At 48.0% G+C, this 26,144-nt stretch overlaps 1 protein-coding gene and 1 long non-coding RNA gene across 3 annotated transcripts in view; one reads left to right on the top strand and one right to left on the bottom strand.

Annotated features, from left to right (window-relative positions):
- Positions 1 to 2,362: 2,362 nt before the first annotated feature.
- On the bottom strand, positions 2,363 to 26,069 carry LOC129652634 (uncharacterized). The gene is made up of 3 exons (XR_008714629.1): positions 25,974 to 26,069; positions 16,850 to 17,010; positions 2,363 to 2,493 (listed from the first exon to the last, which is right to left on the bottom strand). It is a non-coding gene; the product is annotated as an uncharacterized LOC129652634 (long non-coding RNA).
- Positions 23,100 to 26,144, top strand: part of TENM4 (teneurin transmembrane protein 4) — a 440,205-nt gene continuing 437,160 nt past the window's right edge. The window contains exon 1 of one of the 2 annotated variants that reach the window (XM_055581442.1): positions 23,100 to 24,428. In XM_055581442.1, coding sequence (XP_055437417.1) covers positions 24,206 to 24,428 — 223 coding nt within the window. In that variant the 5' untranslated portion in view covers positions 23,100 to 24,205. Of the gene's footprint in view, positions 24,429 to 24,534; positions 24,869 to 26,144 lie in introns of those variants that run through there. The other variant, XR_008714625.1, reaches the window with a different exon arrangement.

The raw sequence follows: 26,144 nt of genomic DNA, 5'->3' as shown, positions 1-26,144 counted from the left end.
CCGTCTGAGCCACCAGGGAAACCAGGGATAGCATGGTTGGCTATAAAGAAGGAAAAGGACCAGCCTTTGCCTCCAGGACTCATTGTCTTTTGAAAGAGACAGTGAAGTGAAGTGAGGTGAAAGTGAAGTGAAGTGAAAGTTGCTCAGTCGTGTCCGACTCTTTGCAACCCCATGGACTATACAGTCCATGGAATTCTCTAGGTCAGAATACTGGGGTGGGTAGCCTATCCCTTCTCCAGAGGATCTTCCCAACCCAGGAATCGAAGCAGGGTCTCCTGCATTGCAGGCAGATTCTTTACCAACTGAGCTATCAGGGAAGCCCTGAAGGAGACAGATACTCGCCTAAGTGACAAACACAGATTCCAGCACACTGAGCCCACTAGCAGACACGCAGGCACTGGGCTGGGTGGGGAAGTGATGGGGCCACAAGTAGGAGAGTCAGGCTGCAGGTAAGAGAGGAGAAGCGATCTGAGGATGCTCCGGGAGGCTTTAAGTCTGGCTTCCATGAAAGGAGGGCATTGCAGCTGGCAGCCAGCAGGGGAAGGGTAGCCTGGATAGAAGGCCCCATGTGTGCCATGTGTACGAAGGCTTGGAAGTGGGAGGGGATGGGTGGGCAGGGAAGACTGGCATTGAGTCCAGTGTTTTTGAGAAAATGGGGTGGAGATGACACAGGTACCAGCAGGTATCAGGATGTGAGGGGCGGTGCTGACATCTTACACTCCTGTGCTTCTCAGATCCCAATATCATAGGAATCACCTGGGGACCTAACTGCAGGTTCTCATTGAACGGGTCTGAGGTGGAGCCTGCGATTCTGAATTCTAGCAAACTCCAGATCATGCCGATGCCACTACTCTGGCTCGAGCTACTTTGAGCAGTAATACTTTAGGCAATAGAGAGACACTGAACATTTTGAGCAGCAACATGACTGTCGTCTGATTTGCTTCTTAGAAAAATCACTCCAAAAGCAATGAGGAGGCTTCAGCAAGGTAGAAGTATGCAGACAGGGTGAGAGATTTATCTTTTTTCTATATCTATAACACCTAGGATGGTGTCTGGCTCATATCAGATAATGTAAAGGAGTAGATTAGCCATTTATGATAGAGCTTTTACGTGAGAAGACAGAAAGAATAGATGACTCAAGTTATCCTAGGCCAATAAGCCAATATTATATAAAACACTCCTTCAGGCCAACAGATTGGGAATGTGTCTTAAGACAGCGGTTTTCTACCTTGTTTCTGGCCAAGGATCTGATTGCTTAAATGAAACCCTAAGTGGAGCCCCAATATGTATGTCAGATAAAAAATAATTAAGTGCCCTGGTTGGTGTGAGGGACCCTGGACCTCACACCTCACTCCTTCCCCTTTCTTTCCTCTCCTGGTGGCTGGCAGATTCCTGCTGCATCATCAGACTCTGGAAAGCATCAGGTGCCCCCATGAAGCCAGCCCAACACCTCCCCTGCCCTCAGGCTGGGTGAGGTGGCCCTTCAGAAAGATTATGGATGGAGGTTATCTGTTTCTGGCTTGGTTTCCCCTATCGGACAGTATAGACCTGCAGGAAAGGGCCATTCAAGAAGACCACCTCAGAATCCTTATGCCTGGCACAGGGACCTGGTCAGACGAGGCACTCAGAGAAGAGTGATGGGCAGAGGTGGACAGGTGACCCAGCAAGTCCCAATGAACAGGCTTAAATTCTCAGGGCCCCAGACACGTAACCCTGTCCCTTCCAGGCAGCAAAGATAGTGTGGGCAGCAGAGAGGTGCAGAGAATAGAGCTGAGATTGTAGAGTAAGACAGTTCTGGGTTAAAATCCCATGCAGGCACTCGCTCACTGTGCAACCCTGGATAAGTCACAAGCTTCTCTGGGCCTTGGCTTCTCATCAATCAAACAGAAGTAACAGGTCCTCCAGTGGAGGGATGCAGTGGAGAACGAGTGGGTTCGGGTGCAAGCGGCGCCTTCTAACCCAGGCAGCCCTCCTGCGTGCCCCGCTGTCGCGGCCCACAGCCTGCCTTTCTTGTGCGCAAGTGTCTGTATGTTGCATTTAAGTGGGATGCATCAGTCACGCCGACAAATCTCTGTGCCCCCGGGTGGTGTTCCTAACCAGTTAGAGGTTTGGCATTTATTCTCAACTGCTTGTTGTTATATTTTTCAAATAGCCGAGTATTTAAATATCATCAGTCTGATTGCTTCTAGAGATTTGTAACTTGTGCTGTGCCGGCGGGTGTTCCAGATGGCAGCTGCAGCCTCTTGGAAGGGACCAGGGACGGCAGAACAAGGAGATCGAGCCCCAGCGCTGCTCCTTGCCGGCTGGGCGACCTTGAATACAACCCTTCACCTCTGGGGAGCCTTGATTCTCTCAATAATGGGAACAAATATTTGTCGAGAGCTACATCCAGCTGCCCCTGTGACACTCCAGTGTCTGGATATAACTGTAGCCATCATCTTCATGATATGGTCCAGAAATTGAACCTCCTCATGTGGGCTCCCAAATCTCAACCTTAAAATAAAAAAAAAAAAAAAAAAAAAAAGAGCTGTGTGACTTAGGGCAAATCCACGCCCCCTCTGAACCTCAGTTCATATGAAATGGCAACACTTTGGCAAGCAAGGATCCCCAGGTGCATCCTGGGTGCCCAGTAGATGAGGGCCACTGTTTGTATTCACCCTTTATGTATTACTGACATTTACTTAGGATCACAAAGCCAGATCGCAGAGTGGGGTTCTGAGCCAGAACCCCACATTCCTGCCTGCCTGCCACATTTCCCTGCTGAAATGAGGATGTAAAACCTGCTTCTCAGGTCAGCAGAGGGTGAGTGAAGGGCATCTGATTGTCAGGGCTGTGTAGACTCTGAAGGGCCAGTTAGGAAATGCTCTGGCATTCTGTTTTCTCTCTGTGACCCCAGGGCCTCTCCCTCTGGGAAGGTCAATCCAATTGCTTGTCAGAGACTATAAATTATAAGCCCAGACTTTCTCTAGATGGTGTTCAACATCATTCCACAAGCCTTTCCCATTTGCTTCTCGGTTCAAGGCTCTGATTTAAACACCCTTCTCTTGCACTCAGGCGAAGAAGGGAAAGGGAACAGGCTCCTTCTTCTGGCATCAGGCCGAAGGGCACGCAAGTCAAGAGGGTTAAGGCCAAGGGGCCGGTTTCCAGCCATCTGGCCTCTCAGTGGGGCCTGGCCCTCCTGGGGGCTGGTCCCCGCTTTGTGATGCTTCCTCAGGGTGAGTACAGAGTCAGAGCCAAGCAAAGCCCTCTCTCTGAAGGGGGTTCAGGTTTCCCAAGGCCGCTGCTTTAGAGACCGCTCTCCTCCCCTCTTGGCTTTGCAGAGCCGGAGGAGGGCTGGGGCTCTGCTCTGGAAAGGTTCCAGAACACACCCCTTCTCCAGGCCCCCAGATGAGCCTGTGGGTCCTCAGAAAAGGCAGGGTGGCAGCTCTACAGATAACGCCCCATCTTACAGAAGAGGAAAGAACGGCCAAGGATGACCTGCCTGTGGCCCATCCCTCGTAAATGCAGGGCTGAGGTCCAAACTGGAACATTGTTCAGAATGGATACCCTTCCTATCTTTCCGGGACAGCGGGCCTTGCATCTCAGCACAGCTCTGGGCACACAGTAGTACATTTCTAGTAACTATTTCCTCAGTGAGTAGGTGAGGGGATAAATAATGATAAACGGAGATATCGGTATCCTGATGCAATAGTGTGGCTGGGGTGGAGAAATCTAAAACTTCAGGCCAGAATGCAATACCTTTTTCTTTTTTGATGGTTACTCTTGTTCTTTTTTTAATTTATTATTTTATTGAAAGATAGCTGCTTTACAGAATTTGGTTGTTTATAATAGCAGAAGCATCAATAGTAGTGGTCGCCACCACGGCAGCCAAGGGCTAAGTGTGTTCTTAGCCCTTTGCATATGTTAACTCAGTCCTCCCAACAACCCGATCCTACAGGTACAGTTATCCTCTCCGCTTTAGCTGTCAGGCATGGAGGGGTTAAATAATGTGCCCCGCTTCCATAGCTGGGGAGTGACAGAGCTGGGATTTGAACCCTAGCCGTCTGACTGCAGGGTCCATGCTCTTAATGGCTCTGCACTGCTTCCAAAGAATGTCCTCCTCTGTAAGCTGGAAACGGTGATGACCGACACTCTCCCTGTCACAGCTTTACAGGTCTTGGTGACTTCTGAGATGTGAAAGGCCTGCACAAGGACAGTGGACAGATCTGAGGAGCTGCCTAGGAGAGGCCAGGCTGGGTCCTAGAGAGCGTGACCCACCCCCCTGCGGAGTAAAGAGCCCCACCCACCCCGCATCCTCTCCGGGGTTGGAGTCAATCTTGAAGACTGGCACCATTAACCACTGAGCTTAATTAAATTAAAAATCGCTCAGTAATGTCCGACTCTTTGCGACCCCATGGACTGTAACCTACCAGGATCCTCCATCCACAGGATTTTCCAGGCAAGAGTACTGGAGTGGGTTGCTATTTCCTTCTCCAGGGGATCTTCCTGACCCAGGGATCGAACCCAGGTCTCCCGCATTGTAGGCAGATGCTTTACCGTCTGAGCCACCAGGGAAGTCCCTAACCACTGAGCTTAACAACCCCTCAAAAAAGGCAGAATTAATGGAGTGGCAGGAAGAGCTTCTTAATGAAAACAAATTGAGGGCTACAGTCAGGAGAACAAAGTGAGGGTCTGGCCCCAGGGAGCAGCGCTGCGGTGACCCAGGCGTAACATAAGCCAGCAGAGGGACCAGGGGCCAGAGCTCCCCCACAGAGAGGGTTCGGGCCCTCCTGAAAGGCAGAGGCAGCTGCAGCCGCCACGGGGGCCTCTGCTCAGCCCACCTGAGCCCACTGAAGCTCTGAGCAGCCCGGAGGCCCTGTTCTCTGTTCCTGGTGGCGGCTGTGAGGGTCACAGAGCCTTCTCAGCTAGAATCTGGGACAGAGTGGCTACGGGCATTGTGAGAAGGTCACCTTTGTGTACCAAGCAGCAGGGAGAGACCAAGAAGAGAGAAGGGGCACCCGGAGCAGGGGGGATGCAGAGCTTAGTGCTCACATCTGGGGGTCTCTTGTGAAAGGCTGAGAGCAGAGCTATTCAGCGGCCCCGTGTCTGCTGGGTGTTACAAGTTTGACTGGGACGCCCCGTGGGGATTTGGGACTGAGTGGTACAAACGTGAGACTAGTGCTAACAGGCACCTCTGATCCCAGGCCCTGGGGTTCACGCTGCAGCACAATTCTGTCCAGCTGGAATCTTGGTTTGATCAGAATCCTCTTAGCATGGGGATTGGCATTCCTGAAACATATGGAATTCATCCAACAACATTCCTCCCTAACTATGGGGTAGTAATTCATTTCCTTGTCTGTCTCACCCTCGAGATGCACAGAGAATTTAAGACAGACCTTTGCACTTAGAGGCAAAGTCCTGGGCTGCTCTAAGCGCTGCCTCTTGCTAGCTATATGACTCTGAAACAAGCACTTCACCTCTCTGAGCATCAGTTTTCTGTCTAATACAGGATCGTGATATAGCCTCTCAGAGGTATTTGTTCATTTATCCAGCCAGTCATTATTTATTAAGTGCCTACTCTTCACAAGGCTCAAAGCTTGAGATTTGGTGCTAAACAAGATAGACTTGATCTTCATCTGCTTAGAGCATATAATTAAGCAGCCACTCAAATATAAATGTAATTTTGAAAAATTCCCCCAAAAGTAGGTATAAAATGATGGATTAAATTGCCCCCAAAAGTGGGAAAATGTATAAACTCTTAAGTATACTCTTTAAACATTAGGTGTTATTCTTACTGTCCTCATAACATTTCTTCATTTTTTTAAGGTACTTTAATGATATGAGCCTCAGTTTCCTCATCTATACTATAGACATTATAATAATACCTGTATTAGGTAGCCCTCGTGACATATCACTGTAAAATACAGTGGCTTAAAATGATTATTTAAAAAGTTGTTAAAATATAGTTAATTTACAATTTTGTGTTAGTTTTAGATGTACAGCAAAGTGATTCTGCCATATATATATAGAGTATACAGGGGCTTCCCTTGTGGCTCAGCTGGTAAAGGATCCACCTGCAATGCTGGAGACCTTTGTTCAATCCCTGGTTGGGAAGATCCCCTGGAGAAGGGAAAGGTTACCCACTCTAGTATTCTGGCCCAGAGAGTTCCATGGACTGTACAGTGCATGGGGTTACAAAGAGTCAGTCATGACTGAGTGACTTTCACTTTCACAAATATATATGTATATAATGAATACATATGCATGCTAAGTTGCTTCAGTCGTGTCCAACTCTTTGCTATGCTATGGTCTGTAGCCTGCCAGGCTCCCCTGTCTATGGGATTCTCCAGGCAAGAATATTGGAGTGGGTTGCCATGCCCTCCTCCAGGGATCTTCCCAACTCACGGATTGAACCCATGTTTCTATGCCTCCTTCATTGGCAGGCAGGTTCTTTACCACTAGCACCACCTGGGAAGCCCTGTGTGTGTGTGTGTGTGTGTGTGTGAGTGTGTGTGTATTCTTTTTTTTACATTTTCTTCCCTTATAGGTTATTATAAGATATTAGGTATAGTCCCCTGTGCCATACAGTAGGTCCTTGTTGGTTATCTGTTTTATGTATAGTGGAGTATATGTTTTAATCCTCAATTAATTAGGAGTTTGGGATTAAAATGATCACTTATTGGTTCCTGCTTCTGGGGGTCAGAAATTTGGGCTGGGCGGAGCTGGATGGTTTGGCTGCTGCCCTCCGGGCTCAGTCCTCTGGCACAGTCTCCAGGGGCTGGTTGCCTCAGCCTTGTGTCTCTAGCAACAAGCTGGACAACCCAGGCCTCGTTACATGGTATAACAAACGTAGCAAAAGAAATCAAGGCCAGACACTCACCGGTTTTTCATGCCTCTGGTTCCTGGTTGACAATGTCCCTCTGCCCCCTTGGTCAACAATCACGGCCAACCCTGGAGTCAACAGGGAGACTCCTCAAGGGTGTGGTACAGAGGGGTGTCCTTACAAAAGCAGTGTGCCCCCAGTTCTAAGCTCCAGAGGCGTCCTGCAGGTTTTGTAGCAGGTACACAGCGCCCCCACCGGTGGGCTTTGTCTTAGCACTAGCACCTGCATCTAGTAGATGCTTCGGAGCTGCTTGTTGCTGTTTAGTTGCTAAGTTGCCTCCGACTCTTTTGCGACCCCATGGACTGTAGCACGACAGGCTGTCCTGTCCATGGGATTCCCCAGGCAGGAACACTGGAGTGGGTTGCCATTTCCTTCTCCAGGGGACCTTCCCAACCCAGGGATAGAACTCAAATTTTCTGCGTTGTCAGGTATGTTGTTTACCACTGTGCCACCAGAGAAGCCCTAAGAATTGGTAGATGAATATGTATCTGAGCAGTTTGCTGCCTTACTGGAGTAAACAAGACTTCACACAGGAAACAAGTAGCAAGCAGTTAGTCAAAACGACATGTGAAATATGGCATCATGGCTGGAAACCATAAGATGCCAGAGCCATTTCTGATATTGAGACAGCATCAGGCTTTTGAATTTTCAATTCTAGTGTTTTCCGAGTGACAATGACCAAAAAAGAACCTTTTCAAAGGGCAACCAGGCTAGAGGCAAGGCGGATGGGAATTGAATTAGGAGAAGGCACAGAGGTACTTATCCTCAACAATAATGTAACGTTTACTCCTGGTGGTTACTGAGCCCTTATTTATGTGCCATACATAGAATTAAGCATCGTCACAGATAGCCTCATTTAAGCCTCAAACCCTGGAAGACAGTATATACTATTCCCATCTTACAGGTGAGGAAAGTGAAGCTCAGACAGTTTCTTCATCCAAAGTTGTACAGTAAGTACATAGTAGATCCCAGGTTTAAGTCTAGGTTGGTCTGACTCATAATACTTAATTTTTTCTCTTCCAGGCTGAACTTTTTTAAAAAAAATTAAGTTATATTGATCTACAATATTATACAAATTACAGGTATGCAATATAATTTTAAAAGTTATACTCCATTTATAGTTATTATAAAATACTAGCCTTGTTCCCGTGTTATACAATATATCTTTGTAGCTTATTTTATACATGCTAGTTTGTACCTCTTAATTCCTTACCCTTCTCTGATACTCCTCCCTTCCCTCTCCTCACTAGTTAACTACTAGTCTGTTCTCTATGTCTGTGAGTCTGCTTCTTTTTTGTTTTATTCCCTAGTTTACTATATTTTTTAATTCCACATATAAAGTGATACCATGCCATATTTGTCTTTCTCTGTCTGACTTATTTGACTTAGCAAATGCCCTACAAGTCCATCCAGGTTGTTTCAAATTGCAAGATCTCAATCTCTTTATGGCTGAGTGGTATTCCATTACATCATCTTTATCTGTTCATCTGTCAGTGGACATTTGGGTTACTTCCACATTTTGACAACTGCAAATAACGCTGCTACAGACATTGGGGAGCATGTATCTTTTAAAATTAGTGTTTTTGTTTTTCTGGATATAAAATTGATGGGAGGGGAGAGGAGAGGAATTGCTAGGTCATATGGTAGTTCTAGGAGAAGTCAATGGCACCCCACTCCAGTACTCTTGCCTGGAAAATCCCATGGACAGAGGAGCGTAGAAGGCAGCAGTCCATGGGGTCACTGAGGGTCGGACACGACTGAGCGACTTCACTTTCACTTCTCACTTTCATGCATTGGAGAAGGAAATGGCAACCCACTCCAGTGTTCTTATCCCAAGGACGGGGGAGCCTGATGGGCTGCCATCTATGGGGTCTCACAGAGTCGGACACGACTGAAGCGACTTAGCAGCAGCAGCAGCAGCATGGTAGTGTTATTCTTAGTTTCTTGAGAAATCGTCATACTGTTTTCCACAGCAGTGGCTGTACCAATTTTAATTGAAATTTTTGTTAAGATAATTGTAGTTTTCTGTGCAGTTGTAAGAAGTAGTCCAGAGATATCCAGGGTCCCCTAGTCCCAGGTTCCCCCAGTAGTATAGTAACATGTTCCAAAAATACAGTAAGAGAATAGATATGACAACCAGGGTATGGACGTTGGTACAACCCACTCGTTTTATTCAGATTTCCTCAATTTTACTTATACTTATTTGTGTGTGTGTGTGTGTTTACTTCTACACTATTTTGTCATCTGCATCCAATCAAGACAGTGAGCATTTCCGTTACCACAAGCACCCCTCTGCCTGCCCTCTTCTAGCCACACCGCCTTCTTCCCACCCTTCCCCATCCCTAACCTCTGGCAGCTACTAATCTGTTCTCCTTTGCTAAAAGGCTGTCATTTCAAAAGTGTTCTATAAATGGAATCATGCAGTCCGTAGCCTTTGTGATTGGCTTTTTTCACTCAGCATAATTCTCTAGAGATTCATTAGTATCATCAATTCATTCCTTTTTCTCACCAAGTAGTATTTCCATGGCATTCCATTTACCTGGCCATTCGCCTATGGAAGGACATCTGGACTGGTTCCAGTTTTTAACTATTGTGAGTAGGGCTTCTGTGAACATCTCTGTACAGATCCTTGTGTAAACATATGTTTTTGTTTCTGAGGGACAAATGCCCAAGAGGGAAACCACTTGGTTGTATAGTAATTGGATGTTTAGTTTCATAAGAAACTGCCAAGCTGGTTTCCAGAGGGGCTCTACTGTTTTGCATTCCTACCGGAAATTATGAGTGGGTGATCCAGAGCCTCTGCACCCTCGCCAGCGTTCAGAGTTGTCACGATTTTTCACCTTCGCTCTTCTGGTGGGTGTGTGGTGACCCTGGGGCTTCATTTGCATTCCCCTGCTGGCCGGTGATGTTGAACATCTCTTCGTGTGCCATCTGCATATCCTCTGCAGTGAAATATCTGTTCATCTTTGGGCCATTGTCTAATTGGGTAATTTTTTTTTTTTCACTACTGGGTTTTGAGAGTTATTTATGCGCTCTAGATGCTAGGCTTTTGTTGAATATGCGGTTTGCAAATATCTTCTCCCACCCCGTAGCTTGTCCTTTCATCTTTTTGACAAGTCTTCCACAGAGCATGAGCTGGAGTTTCCATGAGTTCCAGTTGTATCATTTTGGGGAGGGATTGGGCTTTTGACATACAGCTTGTGTTTTTCACCACTGTGCTCTTCTGGAGCTTGAGGGGGAGAGAGCGTGATCTGAAGCGGAGGGGTAGGGCTTCTCTGTGAGATTTTAAGGTAGAGATAAGGTCAGTGGGAAGTCTCCCAAAGGAAGGCAATTTCAGCTCACCATCAACCACCAGAATGAACTAAGGTCAGGCTTAGGGTCTGAAATATGTTAGGAATAAGCAGTGTCATCGGAGATCAAGCAAAGGCTGGGCTCCACGAGGATGCAGAGGGAAGCAAACATCGATGGGCTGGCCCACTACATCCTTGGCGCTCCCTTCTAACTCTGAGAATAGAGAGTGGTCTCTGAGTTACCCCTACCTGATGTGATGCATCTAATAAACACATCCCCCAGAGACGGTCCAGCTTGCAACACTTAGAAGGCTTTGGATGCCCATCTGGACCTCATTGGGCCAGGTTGAACCAGGCTCCACAGGAGGTAGCCAGTGATGCCATAAGGCTTGCAGTCGTCCTGTCTCAGGGCCGAATGCACCAGCCAGAGGCTTAAAAGGCCCAGCGTCAGGGTCGGGGCCTCTTCCTTGTCCTCTGTCCCCAAGCCTGGGGGCCAGGGGCAAGCCCAACCACCCTACCTCCACCCCAGCCTCCTCTTCTTCACTCAGACTGCCAAGCAGAATCCCTTTCTTTACGGCATTTCAGTTCAGTTCAGTTCAGTTCAGTCACTTAGTCGTGTCCAACTCTTTGCAACCCAACAGACTGCAGCACGCCAGGCCTCCCTGTCCATCACCAACTCCCAGAATTTACTCAAACTCATGTCCATTGAGTCGGTGATGCCATCCAACCACCTCATCCTCTGCCATCCCCTTCTCCTCCCGCCTTCAATCTTTCCCAGCATCAGGGTCTTTTCAAGTGAGTCAGTTCTTTGCATCTGCTGGCCAAAATATTGGAGTTTCAGCATCAGTCCTTCCAATGAATATTCAAGACTAATTTCCTTTAGGATGGACTGGTTGGATCTCCTTGCAGTCCAAGGGACTCTCAAGAGTCTTCTCCAACACCACAGTTCAAAAGCATCAATTCTTCAGTGCTCAGCTTTCTTTATTTAGGAGACTTAATTACCACAAGCAAAGTCCTTTGAGGCCTTGGATGAAAGGGATGGGAGCCATGCAAGCTTGATTAGGTGTGTAGAACCCTGGGCACAATTAACTCCATGAGAGACTGGCCCTGCCTTTATCTGTCTCCAGTTCTATGTGACTTACAGCAGCTAATTATTGAAGTAAAAATTACCTGACCACCCAGCTGCTGGAAAGAGGGCCCTAATATCTATTAAGTCTGCCTTTAATTATTGGAAATGGCGGCAGCTTCAGGCAACTGGGGTTTCCCCATTTTTACGAGCCTTTTCCTCCACCTCTTTGAGACTTGAGTACACGGAGATGGAAGCAAAATTCTGCCCAAGCCGCTTCTGTCTCCCTTGCTTTCCCACCTGGACATCCATTTCTGGGGCACCTTTGCTGATAAGCTTTGTCTGCAGGGAGCACCCCTCCTGGCACTTCCCACAAGGGGCTTTGCACTTTTCCAGAACCCCTGGCCCTTGACACAGCACTCTGAATTGCACTCTGTCTGTGTGGTGTTGTGTGTGTCTGTCTCTTTGGGAACATAAAGGCAGACCTTAGGCATGGATTATGTGGGACCTGCCCCACCCCCACCCCATGTTGCAAAAAAGAAAACAGAGGCCATGGACGGAAACACAAGGAAGCTGAGAGCGCCCGGCTCTTCTCTCACGGGCTGTCGCAGCCTCTGAGCCCCATCTCCACCTCTCCGTGACCACAAGGCCCTGGGCCGCTCTCAGAGGGCACAGCAGTTGCAACCTTTGCACATCTTAGAGTCCGGATTAAATTCTGGGATCAAGGGAATTAGTGGTAAAACCAAGAGTCTCACTGTTTCCAAGAGCCGTAATCTAGCCCTGCTTCTCCGTGGGGCTGGTCTTCCCCTCTAGCTCTCCCCACTCAGGGCTCCCCCGCTTGCAGAGTGGAGGCCTGACCCAGGAACCCCAGGTCATTACAGGGTAAGCCTTGAATACCACAGGGGATGTGCGATTAATCGGCCTATCTCTCCCCACTCCTGCTTATCTCAAAGTGTGGTCTCAGAACAAACCCCTAAAAAATGAGAAATCGGTGCGGGGCCATTGTATACATTTTACAGAGAGTCGAGAGGGCTTTAGCACTTATACTGGTTTTCTAGGGAGAAGGAAAGAGGACCCTTTTCAGGGGGTGCTGCACTGCAGAAGAGACTGTTTCCCAAGGTGGTGGTCATGGAAATATTGAGTCTCAGCACACAGGGTACCTCCCTTTCAAAGAAGCCACACAGGTTTGAGCTGCCCCATGGGAATATGGAGTCCAGTGCTGAAGAGAGGGTGAGGGACATGCAGACTGTGCCCCGTGAGAGAGGCATGTGAGCAATCCTGAGCACTCTCTTCCCCCTGTCCCCCGGGTAACTCCTTTGGGCTTCCCTGGTAAAGATGGTAAAGAATCTGTCTGCAATGCAGGAGACCTGGGATCGATCCCTGGGCCAGGTAGATCCCCTGGAGAAGGCAATGGCAACCAACTCCAGTATTCTTGCCTGGAGAATCCCAGGGACAGAGGAGCCTGGCGGGCTACAGTCCATGGGGTCTCAAAGAGTCAGACATGACTGAGCGACTAAGCACAGCACACAGCCTTCCCTCCTCAGCTCAGGTGTCACCTCCTTCAGGACCCCCGAGCTGGTGACCCTCTTCGCCCAAGTGTCTGTGTCAGCTGCTCTTTTGTGTTCACTGTGTTGGAATCACCGTAGACACGTCTGTCCTCTGACTGCTCTGGTCAAACTACTTGTCCCCCAAGTCTCACCCTAGATTGTTTTAGGGGAAGGAGGGTTGTGGAGAAGGAAGGATTAATTACTTGCAGCAAGTAAGGAGAACAATGGGATCTTTTACCAAAGCAGTTCAGCAGTTCAGTTGCTCAGTCGTGTCTGACTCTGCAACCCCACAGACTGCAGCACACCAGGCTTCCCACTCCATCCCCAACTCCCGGAGCTTGCTCAAACTCATGTCCATCGAGTCAGTGATGCCATCCAGCCATCTCATCCTCTGCCGTTCCCTTCTCCTCCTTTTGCTAAAGCTGTGTCTCCCCAAAGAGCAAAGTTGGAGAAGTTTTAAACTAAGGGTATGTGCTATTCGTGAAAGGACTTGAGCAGAGGAGAACTGAAAATAGAATGGGGGCAGAGGTTGACAGAGCCCAAGCTTTATTTGATTGAGGTCAGGAGGATGGATTTCATCCCATCTTCCATCTGAATGTGTGAGGACCTTAGCTTCTAGAGTCAGGACTTACTGAAGCTCAGGTTCTTTATGTCTCATGGCAGAAAGAATTTAGTGAGAGGCAAAGTGACAGATAAGAAGTGGATTTATTTAGAGAGCTGCACATTCCATAGACAGAAAGTGGTCTGTCTCAAAAGGTGAGGGAGACTGTGGAAGAAACACACTCCACAGTGGGGGGGGGATCTCAGAAGGCGAGAAACCTCACCCTAGGTCTGATGAAGCCTCGTTAGATGGGAAAAGGGAGTGAGATGGATGAACCTGGGGAAAGGTGACTGGGATGCTGAGATGTTCCATCTGATGAGAAGACTCAAGGACACACAGATTGGTCCCTCTTCAGCCCAGACGGCTGCCAGCACAAATTGTTAGACTCATTGCCTGAGACCCCAGGGGGCAGAGCTGAGGCCTGTGGAAAGAAGCTGAAAGGAAGCAGGTGTGGCTCCATGGCAGGAAGCACAATCCCACAGCCACAGATGTCTCTGGAGGCAGTCAAGTCCCTGGTTCTGGAAGGGTGTGACCACCCGGTGTGGGTGGGACATGGACCTGCTGACCTTTGCTGGTGCTTTCACTCTTAAGACCATAAATGCCACATTTTCTGACTCTGCGATGTCACCATTTGTAAAGGGGAATCATTGGCAGGCAAATAGCTTTGGGAGAGGAGACTGTAGTTGGAGGAATCTGGACACTACAGCCCCAGTGATAGCTCCTGTTGGCTGAGGACTGACTTTGTTCTGTGTCCTGCATGGGCTCGGCCCTGAGGGTTCATAGCCGGGGCCGCCCTGGTGGGAGTTCCCCCAGCCAGAATTAGAGACCTGTGCCCGTACAGCAACCATGGGCCCTTTGGTGCCTGACCCCGTGACAAGCCTTCCAACAGAAGGGCGACATGGCTCCTGTGGGCAGCGGGACCATCTGTCACCTGCCTGCCAGCCGCTGATGAGGGATGTCCCCACAGCCAGGCTGGGCACAGGACCACAGTCCACCATGTCCCCAAGGAAGCCCTTTCCCTGGCCCACAGTGCTGGCTTTCTGGGCAGGAACACTTAGAGGCGAAACTGTACAAGTCCAGGGGAGGTGCTAACTTAGTTGATCAGAAGAATTAACGCTGCTTAAAACACAAGGTGGAAGAACAGATAGAACATTTAAGCACATTAGGATAAGGGGTGATGTGAGAAGCAGTACGGGTTCTGATTAAAAGCTTGAGCCCGAGGGTCACAGAGACCCAAGTTTGAATCCTGGCTCTTCCCCTTCCTTGCTGTGGTCCTCTGGGCAAAGCACTTAACCTCTAAACATCCCAGTTTCTTTCGTCTGTTAAAAGAGAATGGTTCTGGGGCTTGGTGAGGGCTAAATGAGGTAATGCACATCAAGTCCTTGCCCTTCACTGCCCTTGTCGTAATCACTGTCTCGGCACTTTAAAAGGCAGGGGATTCCCTAATGTGTCAGGTCAGAGAAATGTGCTCTGGGGGCTGCCACAGGGAGCACAGAGCACCTGGATTCCAGTCTTGGCATTTTGTGTGAATGGAGCATCCCTTTGCTACTCTGAGCCTCAGTTTCCAAATCTGTAAAGTGGGGATACTGGTGCCTGCCTCTGTGGCTTGTGCATAAACCAGCACAGTACCTGCCACAGATGAGGTGCCTCTCTCCCTGGCATTCACCTTCATATCATGCTGGAATTGAAAACAAAGGACTCGCCAGAGCAGACTTTGAAGGACTAAGGAAAGTTAAAATTTATGATGACTTTCTGCATGTACACACACACACACACACATGCTGCCCAGGACTTGCATTTTGCAGAACACATTTTAGCTCTGAAATATTTATGGGCACTTTTTGACACACTAAGAACTGAAAATATCACCGTGTGCTTGTGTTAAAGAAAACTTATAAAACTTTAGTCCAGTAGGAATTCAGTCAATTTCCTGGCTCGTCTCTGGTCATTTCTGAGGTTGCAGGGAAACCCAGGGTGGTAACAGCCCCCGTTTCCCTGAGGCTCTGGCAGGGGCAAAGGGTCCTAGGCAGGGCCGTACGTCTGATGAGGTCTCTGTGTGAATGCTCCAGGCCCCTGCCCTCATAAATATTGCTGGAGCCTATGTGCAGGGCCCAGGTTGGCCTTGTGAGTTTTTCCCAAACACCAAAAGCTTTGTTTCCCCATATCCTCTTCTCTTCCTGAATCCCACATCCTTGCCTTTCTTGGAGGCCTGCTCCCACCTCCAGAAAACCAGCTAGAGCAAGGCTCTCCGACCTCCAGGATCTAAGGCCTGCTAATCTGAGGTGGAGCTGATGTTCTAATAGCAGACATAAAGTGCACAATAAATGTAATGCATTTGACTCATCCCGAAACCATTCCCTACCCCAAGCCTGGGTCCATGGAAACACTATCTTCCCTGAAACCGGCTCCTGGTGCCACAGAGGCTGGGGACTGCCAAGCCAGAGAGCACGCTCTGCTGGGGTTTCCAGGCGCAAGTTTCTTACCACCTGCCTTTTCACTTTGTACTGTCCACTTACGCTATAATCGCTCACAGAAATATCTTTTTATTTCTTCTACCAGCCTGCTCACTCCTCACCTCTCAAGCTTGACCTGAAACCTCTTTCCCTCTCTGAAGTCTGAACTCGGTCTGTTCCCAGTCTCCCTCACCACCCACCCCCGCCCCTCCACTTTCATCCAGGCTGTGACCTAGAACGCTCTTCCTCAGACTCTAGGTTGGCAACCCGTCCATATTTCTATTTTAGTAGTCTAGAATAAGATAGAAAACATCAGATTCCACTCTTGAGGAAAGATTAGGCATGCTTTTTGAAGTTTTTTGTTTTTGTTAAAAATCTGTGGATTCAAGTGGGTGAAATAAATGTATTTTTTACTATAGGTCAGAGAAAATGGGGAAATCACAGATCGAGACTTTGTTCTCTCCTTACCTCAAGACCATCTAGCCTGGCTCGCTTTTACGTGACTTTCTTTGGTCATGGTTTGGATGTCACTTTCTCTGGGCAGTGGTTCTTGACTCGCCTCTGCACCTTTGGTCCACCCGACCTACATTCGCAGCCATTCTGGTGTGCCTCCCCAGCCTAATTTGTCTAGAAACTCCAAGCTGTAGGAAACTCATTTGTCTTGTCCACTGAAGCCTCACACAAGGCTTGCAGACCTGGGTAGGGAGTCAGTGTTGAGGGAGGCAGGGACGAGAGGAGAGGGGAGGAGGGGAGGCAGGAAGGCAGTCTCATGCCTCGCCGCCATGCATCTTCCGCAGCACTTAGCAGGAAGGGTCCTTAGCGATCACTTACTAAACAACTTAACCTCTGGCTCTAGGTGTGCAATACCTTTCTTCAGGATTAAACATTTTCTTCTGATTCAAATCTAGACCCTGACATTTGGAAGCCATGTGATTTAAGAGTAAATCACTTAATCTCTTTGAGCTTGTTATCTCATTTGTAAACTAAGAGTAAATAAGAGAAAATATGAAATAAGAGGATAACATCTAACCTGCCGAGTTGTTGCAGGGATTAGAAACAATACCTACAAAGCTCCGGCATGAGTAGGTGTTCAATTAACCGCTGTTTTACCGTCGCTGCCTCTTTTGCCGTCATCAGCACGTGTCTCCACATTCACACACTGTTCAAGCCTTCAGATCCATCTGCATCCAGCTCCAAGGAAAAGAAAAAAAAAATATATATATATATATATATATATATATGGATTTTAGAATCGCTGGCTTACTGGCTGTGTGAACGTTGTCAACCACCTGGCTCGCTGAGCCCACTCTCTAAACTGAGAAGTGATCAGGGGGCTTAACTGGTTCACACTCTGTGCTTCCAGTGCAGTGGGCATGGATTTGATTCCAGGTCAAGGCACAGCCACCAAAATAAGAAGTAACTAGGGTTCATGTGGGTCTGTGTGGGAAGCACCAAGCACAGCATTCAGTGCAGACTTGATTCTTCCCGACCTTTGTCCAGAGCCCACACTCCTTCACTGTAGACCGACCAAAAGTGAGGAGAAGGTCATGCAACTATGGTGGTTTAGTCGCTAAGTTGTGTCCAACTCTTGCAACCCCATGGACTATAGCCTGCCAGGTTCCTCTGTCCATGGGATTCTCCAGGCAAGAACACTCGAGAGGGTTGCCATTTCCTTCTCCTATACAAGTGTGGTTCATGGTTTCTCGAAGCACCCTTCGTTGATGGTACCTATGGCTGACACCCCAGAGTGACGGGGAGCTGCCCCCACAGAACTCACATCCTGCTCATCTCTGGACACGAGTTCTAGCACAAGAGTGGTCTCTAACAGGTTGTGGAAATGCACTCCTCTGCAAAGGTAACTTTGTGTGCTCAGGGCTTACCTGTAGAAGAGTTTCAGCGGGCAAGAGGGGTGTTTCTGGTAGAGGTGACTTGGGCTGTGGATTATTCTGCAGTCAGTGAGAAGCAGCAGAGGAAGGGTCAGGAGGGTCAGGTGGGGAACTCGGAGGGCAGCAGGCTAAGGAGGGACTGACTGCATAGGCATGGACGTGTGTGGGTGCTTCTGTCCTCCAGCGCATGGTTGGGGGCTGCAGGGCTGAACTGACACCCTTCCCCGGCACTGCCCCCACCCCTCCAGGGTCTCCGCATCCCTCTACTGCACACCCTTGCTCCATCAGGAGCTTTTCTCCACTGTCACTTCTTTCATCCCAACCTTCTCTTTTTCTCTCGATTAAATGCCAGCTTCAGTGTGAACCATGACCAATCTCCCATCTGTTTAAAAGAAGTAAATATTTACTGAATTACTATATTAAGACTAAAATGGAAAAAGTGAAAAGGAAATGAGAGCAAGGCAAATGTTCTCCTTGCCTCTCCTTTGGAACAGGGAAGCCATGAATTTGAGAACTGTGTTCTTAATAATTTGTAATTACTGAGCCTTTGCCTCACAGCCAGTGTCTTCAGTCAACAGGTACATGGTGATAAGAGACATAGTCATCCACCAGTTTAACAGCCAAAACTGCATCTCGGACTTTTTTAACATATGTTTCCAAGGCCATATTCCCTCTCCAGTTATAATTGACATGTAACTGGAGCCTTCTAAGACTAAAATGTGGGATTTTCCTGATGATAATAATGACTAGCATGTATTTCTTTTTTTAAATCTTATTGAAGTATAGTTGATTTACAATGTTGTGTTTAATTTCTGCTGTACAGCAAAGTGATTCAGATATATATAGATATATAGATATATATTCTCTTCCATTATGGTTTATCACAGGTGTTCAATGTAGTCCTCTGTGCTATACAGTAGGACCTTTTTCTTTATGTATTAACTCATTTCATCCTCAGAACAACCTCAGAGATTGGTACTATTTGAATGAGGAAACTGCAGCACAGAGAGGTTAAATAACTTGACCAAGGTCACACAGCTGGGAAGTGGTAGACATATACTTCAAACCCAGGTTGCCTTTGAAATTTAAAAATCATACATCCAAGCAATGCCTTTAGTTCAATCCTAGTTGTTCCTAGCACACATGGCCTAAATGTAACTACCCACAGTTTATATCGCTTAAGATTGGTAAGAAGGGATAAAGTAGCTGCCAAGTAATTTTACTTATTCATTCACTCAGCAGACATTTCATGAACACTCAGGAGGCCAGGCCCACCTTCAGCCTCCTGCAGTCAGGAGGAGATGCAGACGTGAACACAGACTATCCAGTCAGCTGGATGTTCTGTGATGCAGCAGGCATGCACAGAGGTGTGAAGGCCACAGAAGGTGGGCCAGATGGAGAAGAGCTTTCCATTTTGACCAAGAAAATGGAATTCATCCGGAAGGCTCCACAGGGCAGCTAGAGGGACAAAGGCAGGCAGTGGCATGACCTGGCACAGTCCATAAAGGCAGTACCATTCAGGGGTTATATCCATGTGCTGAGCTGAGTCACCTAGGTCCAAACTGTGGTTCCATCACTGAAGAGCTGTGTAACCTTGGGCAGGATACTTAACCTCATTAATTTCTCATCTGTACTTTGCAGAGAACTCTAGTACCTATAACACTGGATTGAAGTGAGAATTAAAATGTTATCACATAAAATTATAGTAAAAGTTATGAAGTAAAACACTCCCTAATAGCTACTAAATAGAACAGTATATTGGATATTAATAATGCCATTATTCATATTATGAACTATTAGTGACCAATTAACATTAAAATTAATTGAGTGCTTATTATTATCACCACCATCATTATTGTTACTTGAAGTAATTGGTTGGAGGTAAGGAGTCAGAGAGAACCGAGTTGAGGTGGCCGTCCCCATAAATCCTTATCCAAATTAGGCTGAACCATTGTTGTTCACTTGCTCAGTCATGTCTGACTCTTTGCAACCCCATGGACTTCAGCACGCCAGGCTTCCCTGTCCTTCACCAGCTCCCGGAGCTTATTCAAACTGTTGTCCATTGAGTCAGTGATGCCATCCAACCATCTCACCCTCTGTCATCCCCTTCTCCTCCTGTCTTCAGTCTTTCCAAGCATAAGGATCTTTTCCAGTGAGTCAACTCTTCGCATCAGGTGGTCAAAGTATTGGAGCTTCAGCTTCAGCATCAGTTCTTCCAGTGAATATTCAGGGTTGATTTCCTTTAGGATTGATTGGTTTGATCTCCTTGCAGTCCAAAGAACTCTCAAGAGTCTTCTCCAACACCACATTTCGAAAACATTCTTCAGCACTCAGCCTTCTTTATGATCCAGCTCTCACATCCATACATGACTACTGGAAAAACCATAGCTTTGACTATACAGACCTTTGTTAGCAAAGTAATGTCTCTGCTTTTTAATACTCTATGTCATAGCTTTTCTTCCAAGGAACAAGTGTCTTTTAATTTCATGGCTGCAGTCACCATCAGCAATGATTTTGAAGCCCAAGAAAATAAAGTCTGTCACTTTTTCCATTGTTTCCCCATCAATTTGCCTTGAGGTGATGGGACCAGATGCCATGATCTTCATTTTTTGAATGTTGAGTTTTAAGCCAGCTTTTCACTCTCCTATTCACTCACCTGCATCAAGAGGTTCTTTAGTACCTCATTGCTTTCTGCCATAAGGGTGGTGTCATCTGCAGTTCCAAGGTTGTTGATATTCCTCCTGTCAATCTTGATTCCATCTTGTGCTTCCTCCAGCCTGGCATTTTGCATGCTGTACTCTCCATATGAGTTAAATAAGCAGGGTGATAATATACAGCCTTGATATACTCCTTTCCCAATTTGGAACCAGTCCATTATTCCATGTCCGGTTCTAACTGTCGCTTCTTGACCTGCATGCAGATTTCTCAGGAGGTAGGTAAGGTGGTCTGATATTCCCATCTCTCTAAGAATTTTCCACAATTCATTGTGATCCACACAAAGTCTTTCATGTAGCCAATGAAACAGAAGTACATGTTTTTCTGGAATGCTCTTGCTTTTTCCTATGGATGTTGGCAATTTGATATCTGGTGTCTCTGCCTTTTCTAAATCCAGCTTGAACATCTGGAAATTCTCAATTCACGTACTGTTGAAGCCTAGCCTGGAGGATTTTGAGCATTACTTTGCTAGCATGTGAAATGAGTGCAATTGTATGGTAGTTTGAGCATTCTTTGGCATTGCCTTTCTTTGGGATTGGAATGAAAACTGACCTTTTCCAGTCCTGCGGCCACTGCTGAGTTTTCCAAATTTGCTGGGATATTGAATGCAGCACTTTCACAGCATCATCTTTTAGGATTTGAAATGGCTCAGCTGGAATTCCATCACCTCCACTGCTTTGAGTAAAAAGCCAGCACTGGGCTATGATTTCAGTTTAGAGAGTTATAATCAGCCATTTTCAAAAAATGAAAGAGAATGAAATAGGAAATATGAGAGTGCATTTCCCCTCATGGTAGTAACTTTTATATCTTTTTTTCCATTTCATACAAACACACTCACATACATATATCTGTGTATCAACTCAAAACAGAAGATATTTTTCAAATTATGGATTTTAGACAGAAAATATTTTGCAGACCCTGGAATAGAAAGTATCATCCCCTGTCTTCCCTGTGGTCCTGGTCCTCAGGTACTCAGAAGATCATTGCTTGACAGCTTGTGTCAGGAGGCCTAGCATCAAGAGGGCAGAGCTCAGTGCCCTGAGGCCCCAGGAAGATGATTTGTGTGCTGTGTATCCTAGATCAAACCCCCTTATCCCAGCACTAATTTCCAGGGCCATGTTGAAAACTGAGCCCCCAAAATGTCCTTTATTCATTTCAACTAGCTCTAATTATAACCCTAAGGACTGTAGTCTGCCTAGAAATGCTGGCTTTGCCACTAGCTCACCATATGCCCCTGGGTAGGAGATGGTAGGGCTCTGGGTTATTGTGGCCTCATGTATAAAATGGGGGGGGTGCATATAGTTGTCATATATACTTCGTGGTTATTTTGAGGCACCAGTAAAGTCACAAATACTTGCACTCTTGAAGATCATGGAAAACTATGTAGAGGGAAGTCTGCAGCAGACACTCGGGATCCGTGATAAATCCCAAAGGCATCTAGTGGTAACCTCAGATGTTTTCTTGCAGAGAAAGTGCTGCAGTTTTCTGGGTTAGGACATATGACCCCATTTGAGTGGGTCCAGAGGGCCCTTTAATAAGACAGACAAAGGTTGCATTGGAACCTAGCTAAGCTCTGCCCTGGGGGACTTGGGAAGGAAGAGTGCCTCCTCAGGCCAAAGGGATACTGATACCTCATGATCAGAGGCAGAACTTGGGTCAGTTTTGTTCTGGCTAGTGGTTTCCATCGGTGTGTTTAGTTTGGCCTATATATAATAATGGATAACATTTAAAAATCAGACATTTTACATCCAAGTCTAAATTTCCAGCCTCCCCGTAAACTCCTATGTCACAGCATGGGCAGGCACTGAACACCACTGCCCCGCTGGACAGACCTACCACCCTCCTTGTTGGTCCCTGAGACTCCTTGATGGCAGCTCTTCCTCTGTTGCTTCTCTATTAGGACATGACACAACAGCACATTGTGTATGCCCATGTTGCTCTGAAAAGTGGAACTATGAAAGGCCTGAGAAGGTGGTATGTTTCAGGAAAGAGCTCTAATCATACTTTGTGCAGGATATTCTGCTTTCCTCCTGTGCTGACCTCCTGACTCTTGCAGGGGGCTGGCTACGTTTGGACCCCAACGCCAAAGGAAGACATATGGAAAGAGAAAGAGGGTGACATAACAGCTTTTAAAAATGTCAATGGCACCCCACTCCAGTACTCTTGCCTGGAAAATCCCATGGATAGAGGAGCCTGGTGTGCTGCAGTCCATGGGGTTGCTGAGAGTCGGACACTACTGAGCGACTTCACTTTCACTTTTCACTTTCATGCATTGGAGAAGGAACTGGCAGCCCACCAGGCTCCCCCGTCCCTGGGATTCTCCAGGCAAGAAGGAGCCTGGTGGGCTGCCATCTATGGGGTTGCATAGAGTCAGACACGACTGAAGTGATTGAGCAGCAGCAGCAGCAGCAGGGCAAAATAGTCAAGATGCGGAAAAGAGAATAGGAGGTGAGGAGCTTCCCATCAATCAGATACCCTGGCAAACCCCAGACGTATACAGCAGGTGCTGTGGCGCCTCCAATGAGATGGAGGAGTCTGGAGGTGAGGGAGTTCTCTGATTGGCACGGTTGCCAGGACCAGCCTACCTGTAAGGACACTTTTGTGCAGTGGGAGGGAGGGGACTCACCTGGGAATAATAAAATAGGAAAACTGGGGCTTTAGAGTCAAACAGACCTGGTTTCAGATCTTGGCTTTGATACTCACACCCAAGTCATCTTCAAGGAGGTTTGACATGGCAGTTTTCTCATCTGTCAGATGGAGATTGGTTGGCTGGTTTATTAAATATGTATGAGAGGCACCAGCCTTCACCTTGCTTGCTTGCTAAGTTGCTTCAGTCGTGTCCGACTCTGTGTGACCCCATAGACAGCAGCCCACCAGGCTCCCCTGTCCCTGGGATTCTCCAGGCAAGAACACTGGAGTGGGTTGCCATTTCCTTCTCCAATGCATGAAAGTGAAAAGTGAAAGTGAAGTCACTCAGTCGTGTCCAACTCTCAGCAACCCCAGGGACTGCAGTCTACCAGGCTTCTGGGATTTTCCAGGCAAGAGTACTGGAGTGGGGTGCCATTGCCTTCTCTGAGGTGCAGTAAATCAGGAGTGAATAAAAGTGTCAAGGCCCCTGCTTTCATGGTGCTTACATATTAGTGCAAGAAAAGAGACAATAAGCAGGTAATTAATTATCTAGTGGTGATAACTGTGGATTGGTTGCTTACACCTTTGCTCATTTCCAGAAAAGTTTGGAGAAAATAAAAACATCTGGGGACATATGACATTTGATAAAATAATATATGTAAAGTGCTTATTGCAATGCCTGAATGTAGTCATTATTTCACATATTCTTAAGGAGCCCCTACTCTGTGTGAGGCCCTGTCCCAGGGCCCCTATACACATGTGATTCCCATCCAGGGCGATTGAAAAACCGGTGCTCTCTGGCCTTCGATATCAGCTTTCTTGATTCCCATCACTGAAGTAGAGGCTCCAGGCATCTTGACAGGTGGAGAGGTCACCGAGCAGGACAAGAAGGGGTTCATCATTACCGACTTTGGGTGCAAGTTCCCCCTGTGCCACTTACGGCTGCGTGGCCATGGAGCCCTCAGTCTGCAGAGCCCAAGGACCCACATCCACAGCACTGCAGGGTGAAGCGAGGTCCAGGATGGACCCCGGGCTCGCCTTTCCCTCCTGGGTCTGCAGCTCATGCCCTTTCTTTGGTTTCTCGGGCTCCAGACCATTCGGCCCTGAGCGCGGCGAGGACCCTGTTCGTGGATGTGGAAGAGTGCGGGCCGGAGGCCATGGATGTGAAGGAGAGGAAGCCATACCGCTCGCTAACCCGGCGCCGTGACGCCGAGCGCCGCTACACCAGCTCGTCGGCTGACAGCGAAGAGGGCAAGGCCCCGCAGAAGTCCTACAGCTCCAGCGAGACCCTCAAGGCCTACGACCAGGACGCACGCCTCACCTACGGCAGCCGCGTCAAGGACCTGGTACCACAGGAGGCCGAGGAGTTCTGCCGCGCAGGTGAGGGCGGCCGGGTAGGGGGTTAGGATGCACCTGCGCACAGGTGTGCCCAGGGGGCAATGGGGCCCGGCTGGGTCGCGCATGCGCACAGGTGTGCCCTGGGATGGGGGCGTACGTGGTTTACATTGGGGCGGCAGGTGAGCTGACACGCGAGCCCAGCGGGGTGGAGCACACCCGGTCAACTCCAGCTCTCCGCTATTTTGGCAGCCTGACTCTGCTCAGAGCCTCGGCGATAGTCCGCTCTTGGTTCATTCATTTGCCTGCTCACCCCTCTTGTGGGCTTAATGAGACGGTTAGGTGCTGGCTCCGTGTCAGCGCCTGCCTGGCGTTGAGTTCTGAGCAGTTTCCGGCTCTCCTCCAAGCCTCTCTGGTGAGAGGTCGTGAGCATTCTTTACTGCCCTGATTTGTCTTGAGGATTCATGAGAGGACACGTTTACGAGGTAAGTGTGATAGCACCAAGTGCTGAGTAAGTCCTAGTTATTGGTTTTGTTGTTTGTTCTATGTGTATTCATTCAGCGAACATATCTTAGCAGCTTCTCTGCATTAAGCACTGTCCTGACCTTGAGGCTATGAGTAGCTCTGTGGGCTTCCCTCAAAGAATTCGCCTGCAGTGCGGCAGACCTGGCTTTGATCCCTGGGTTGGGAAGATCCCCTGGAGAAGGGAAAGTCTACCCACTCCAGTATTATGGCCTGGAGAATTCCATGGACTGTATAGTCCATGGGGTCACAAAGAGTCAGACAGGACTGAGCAACTTTCACTGACCTTTAGAGGAAGACGCTGGTGATCCCAGACCTAAGAATTTAGTAATCTGGGGGGATATCTTGGTGCCTGACTCCCTCTCCTTCAATCCCTACACACCACAGTCATGAAAGCCTAGCTATCCAACTCCAGAATACCTTTCAAATCCATCCCTCTTCTCTATCCCATCAGCCACTGTCCCAGTTCCGGCCACTATCATCTCTCTTAGGGGGTTGACCACAGCCCCTCTTCACTCAGTGCTGCCGCCTTTGGGCCATGCTCAGCCCTGCAGCTAGAGCGAAGTAGAGACTGACTCCCCATTGTTCCCTACCTTGAGTTCCTCAACACCAGAGGGCTTTCCCCAAGTCTTTGTCTTTCTGGGCTGTTTTATCCCCTGCCTTTCCACACCCCACCACCCACATCCAGCCCTGCAGGGCTGCTCGTTATTCCCACCCCTGCTGTGATATAAGTCGCCTACCCTGGTGCCTCAGTGATTCCTGTTTTTCTGCCTGCAGAGCCTCTTCAATGCTGGGTAGGCCTCTACAAGTCCCTGACAGTTCACATGGCCCTCCCTGATTCTGCCCTGCCCACTCCTCTTCCATGGACAAGGTTAGCAGGGGGCTGTGCCATGTAATTTATATGCATTCTGATGTTGTTAGTTAACCTTTACAACAACCTCAATGATTCATTTGCCCAAGATCATAGAGACAAAGAGGAGCTGGTCACACACACACACACACACACCCATAGAGCCTGACCGCCCAGCTGGCCTCTCCCCCAGGCTTCTATCCACATGGAAAGCTGACCTGTTAGCAAGACTGCCTCTGGTGCTTTAAAGACAAAGGGTCTTCAGCTCTTTCCATTTGTGGTTAACAGCTCAGACTCTGACATCAGACAGACCTGGTTTGAGTTGTGACGCTGCCATTTTTATTATCCTAAGTGTCTTCACCTGGATGATGCAGTCACAGCGATGCTTC

Source organism: Bubalus kerabau, chromosome 5 (genome assembly GCF_029407905.1).
Source record: "Bubalus kerabau isolate K-KA32 ecotype Philippines breed swamp buffalo chromosome 5, PCC_UOA_SB_1v2, whole genome shotgun sequence".
NCBI classification, from domain to species: Eukaryota; Metazoa; Chordata; class Mammalia; order Artiodactyla; family Bovidae; genus Bubalus; species Bubalus kerabau.
The sequence above is the reverse complement of the archived record's forward strand: the minus strand, read 5'-3'. Positions and strand labels throughout refer to the sequence as shown.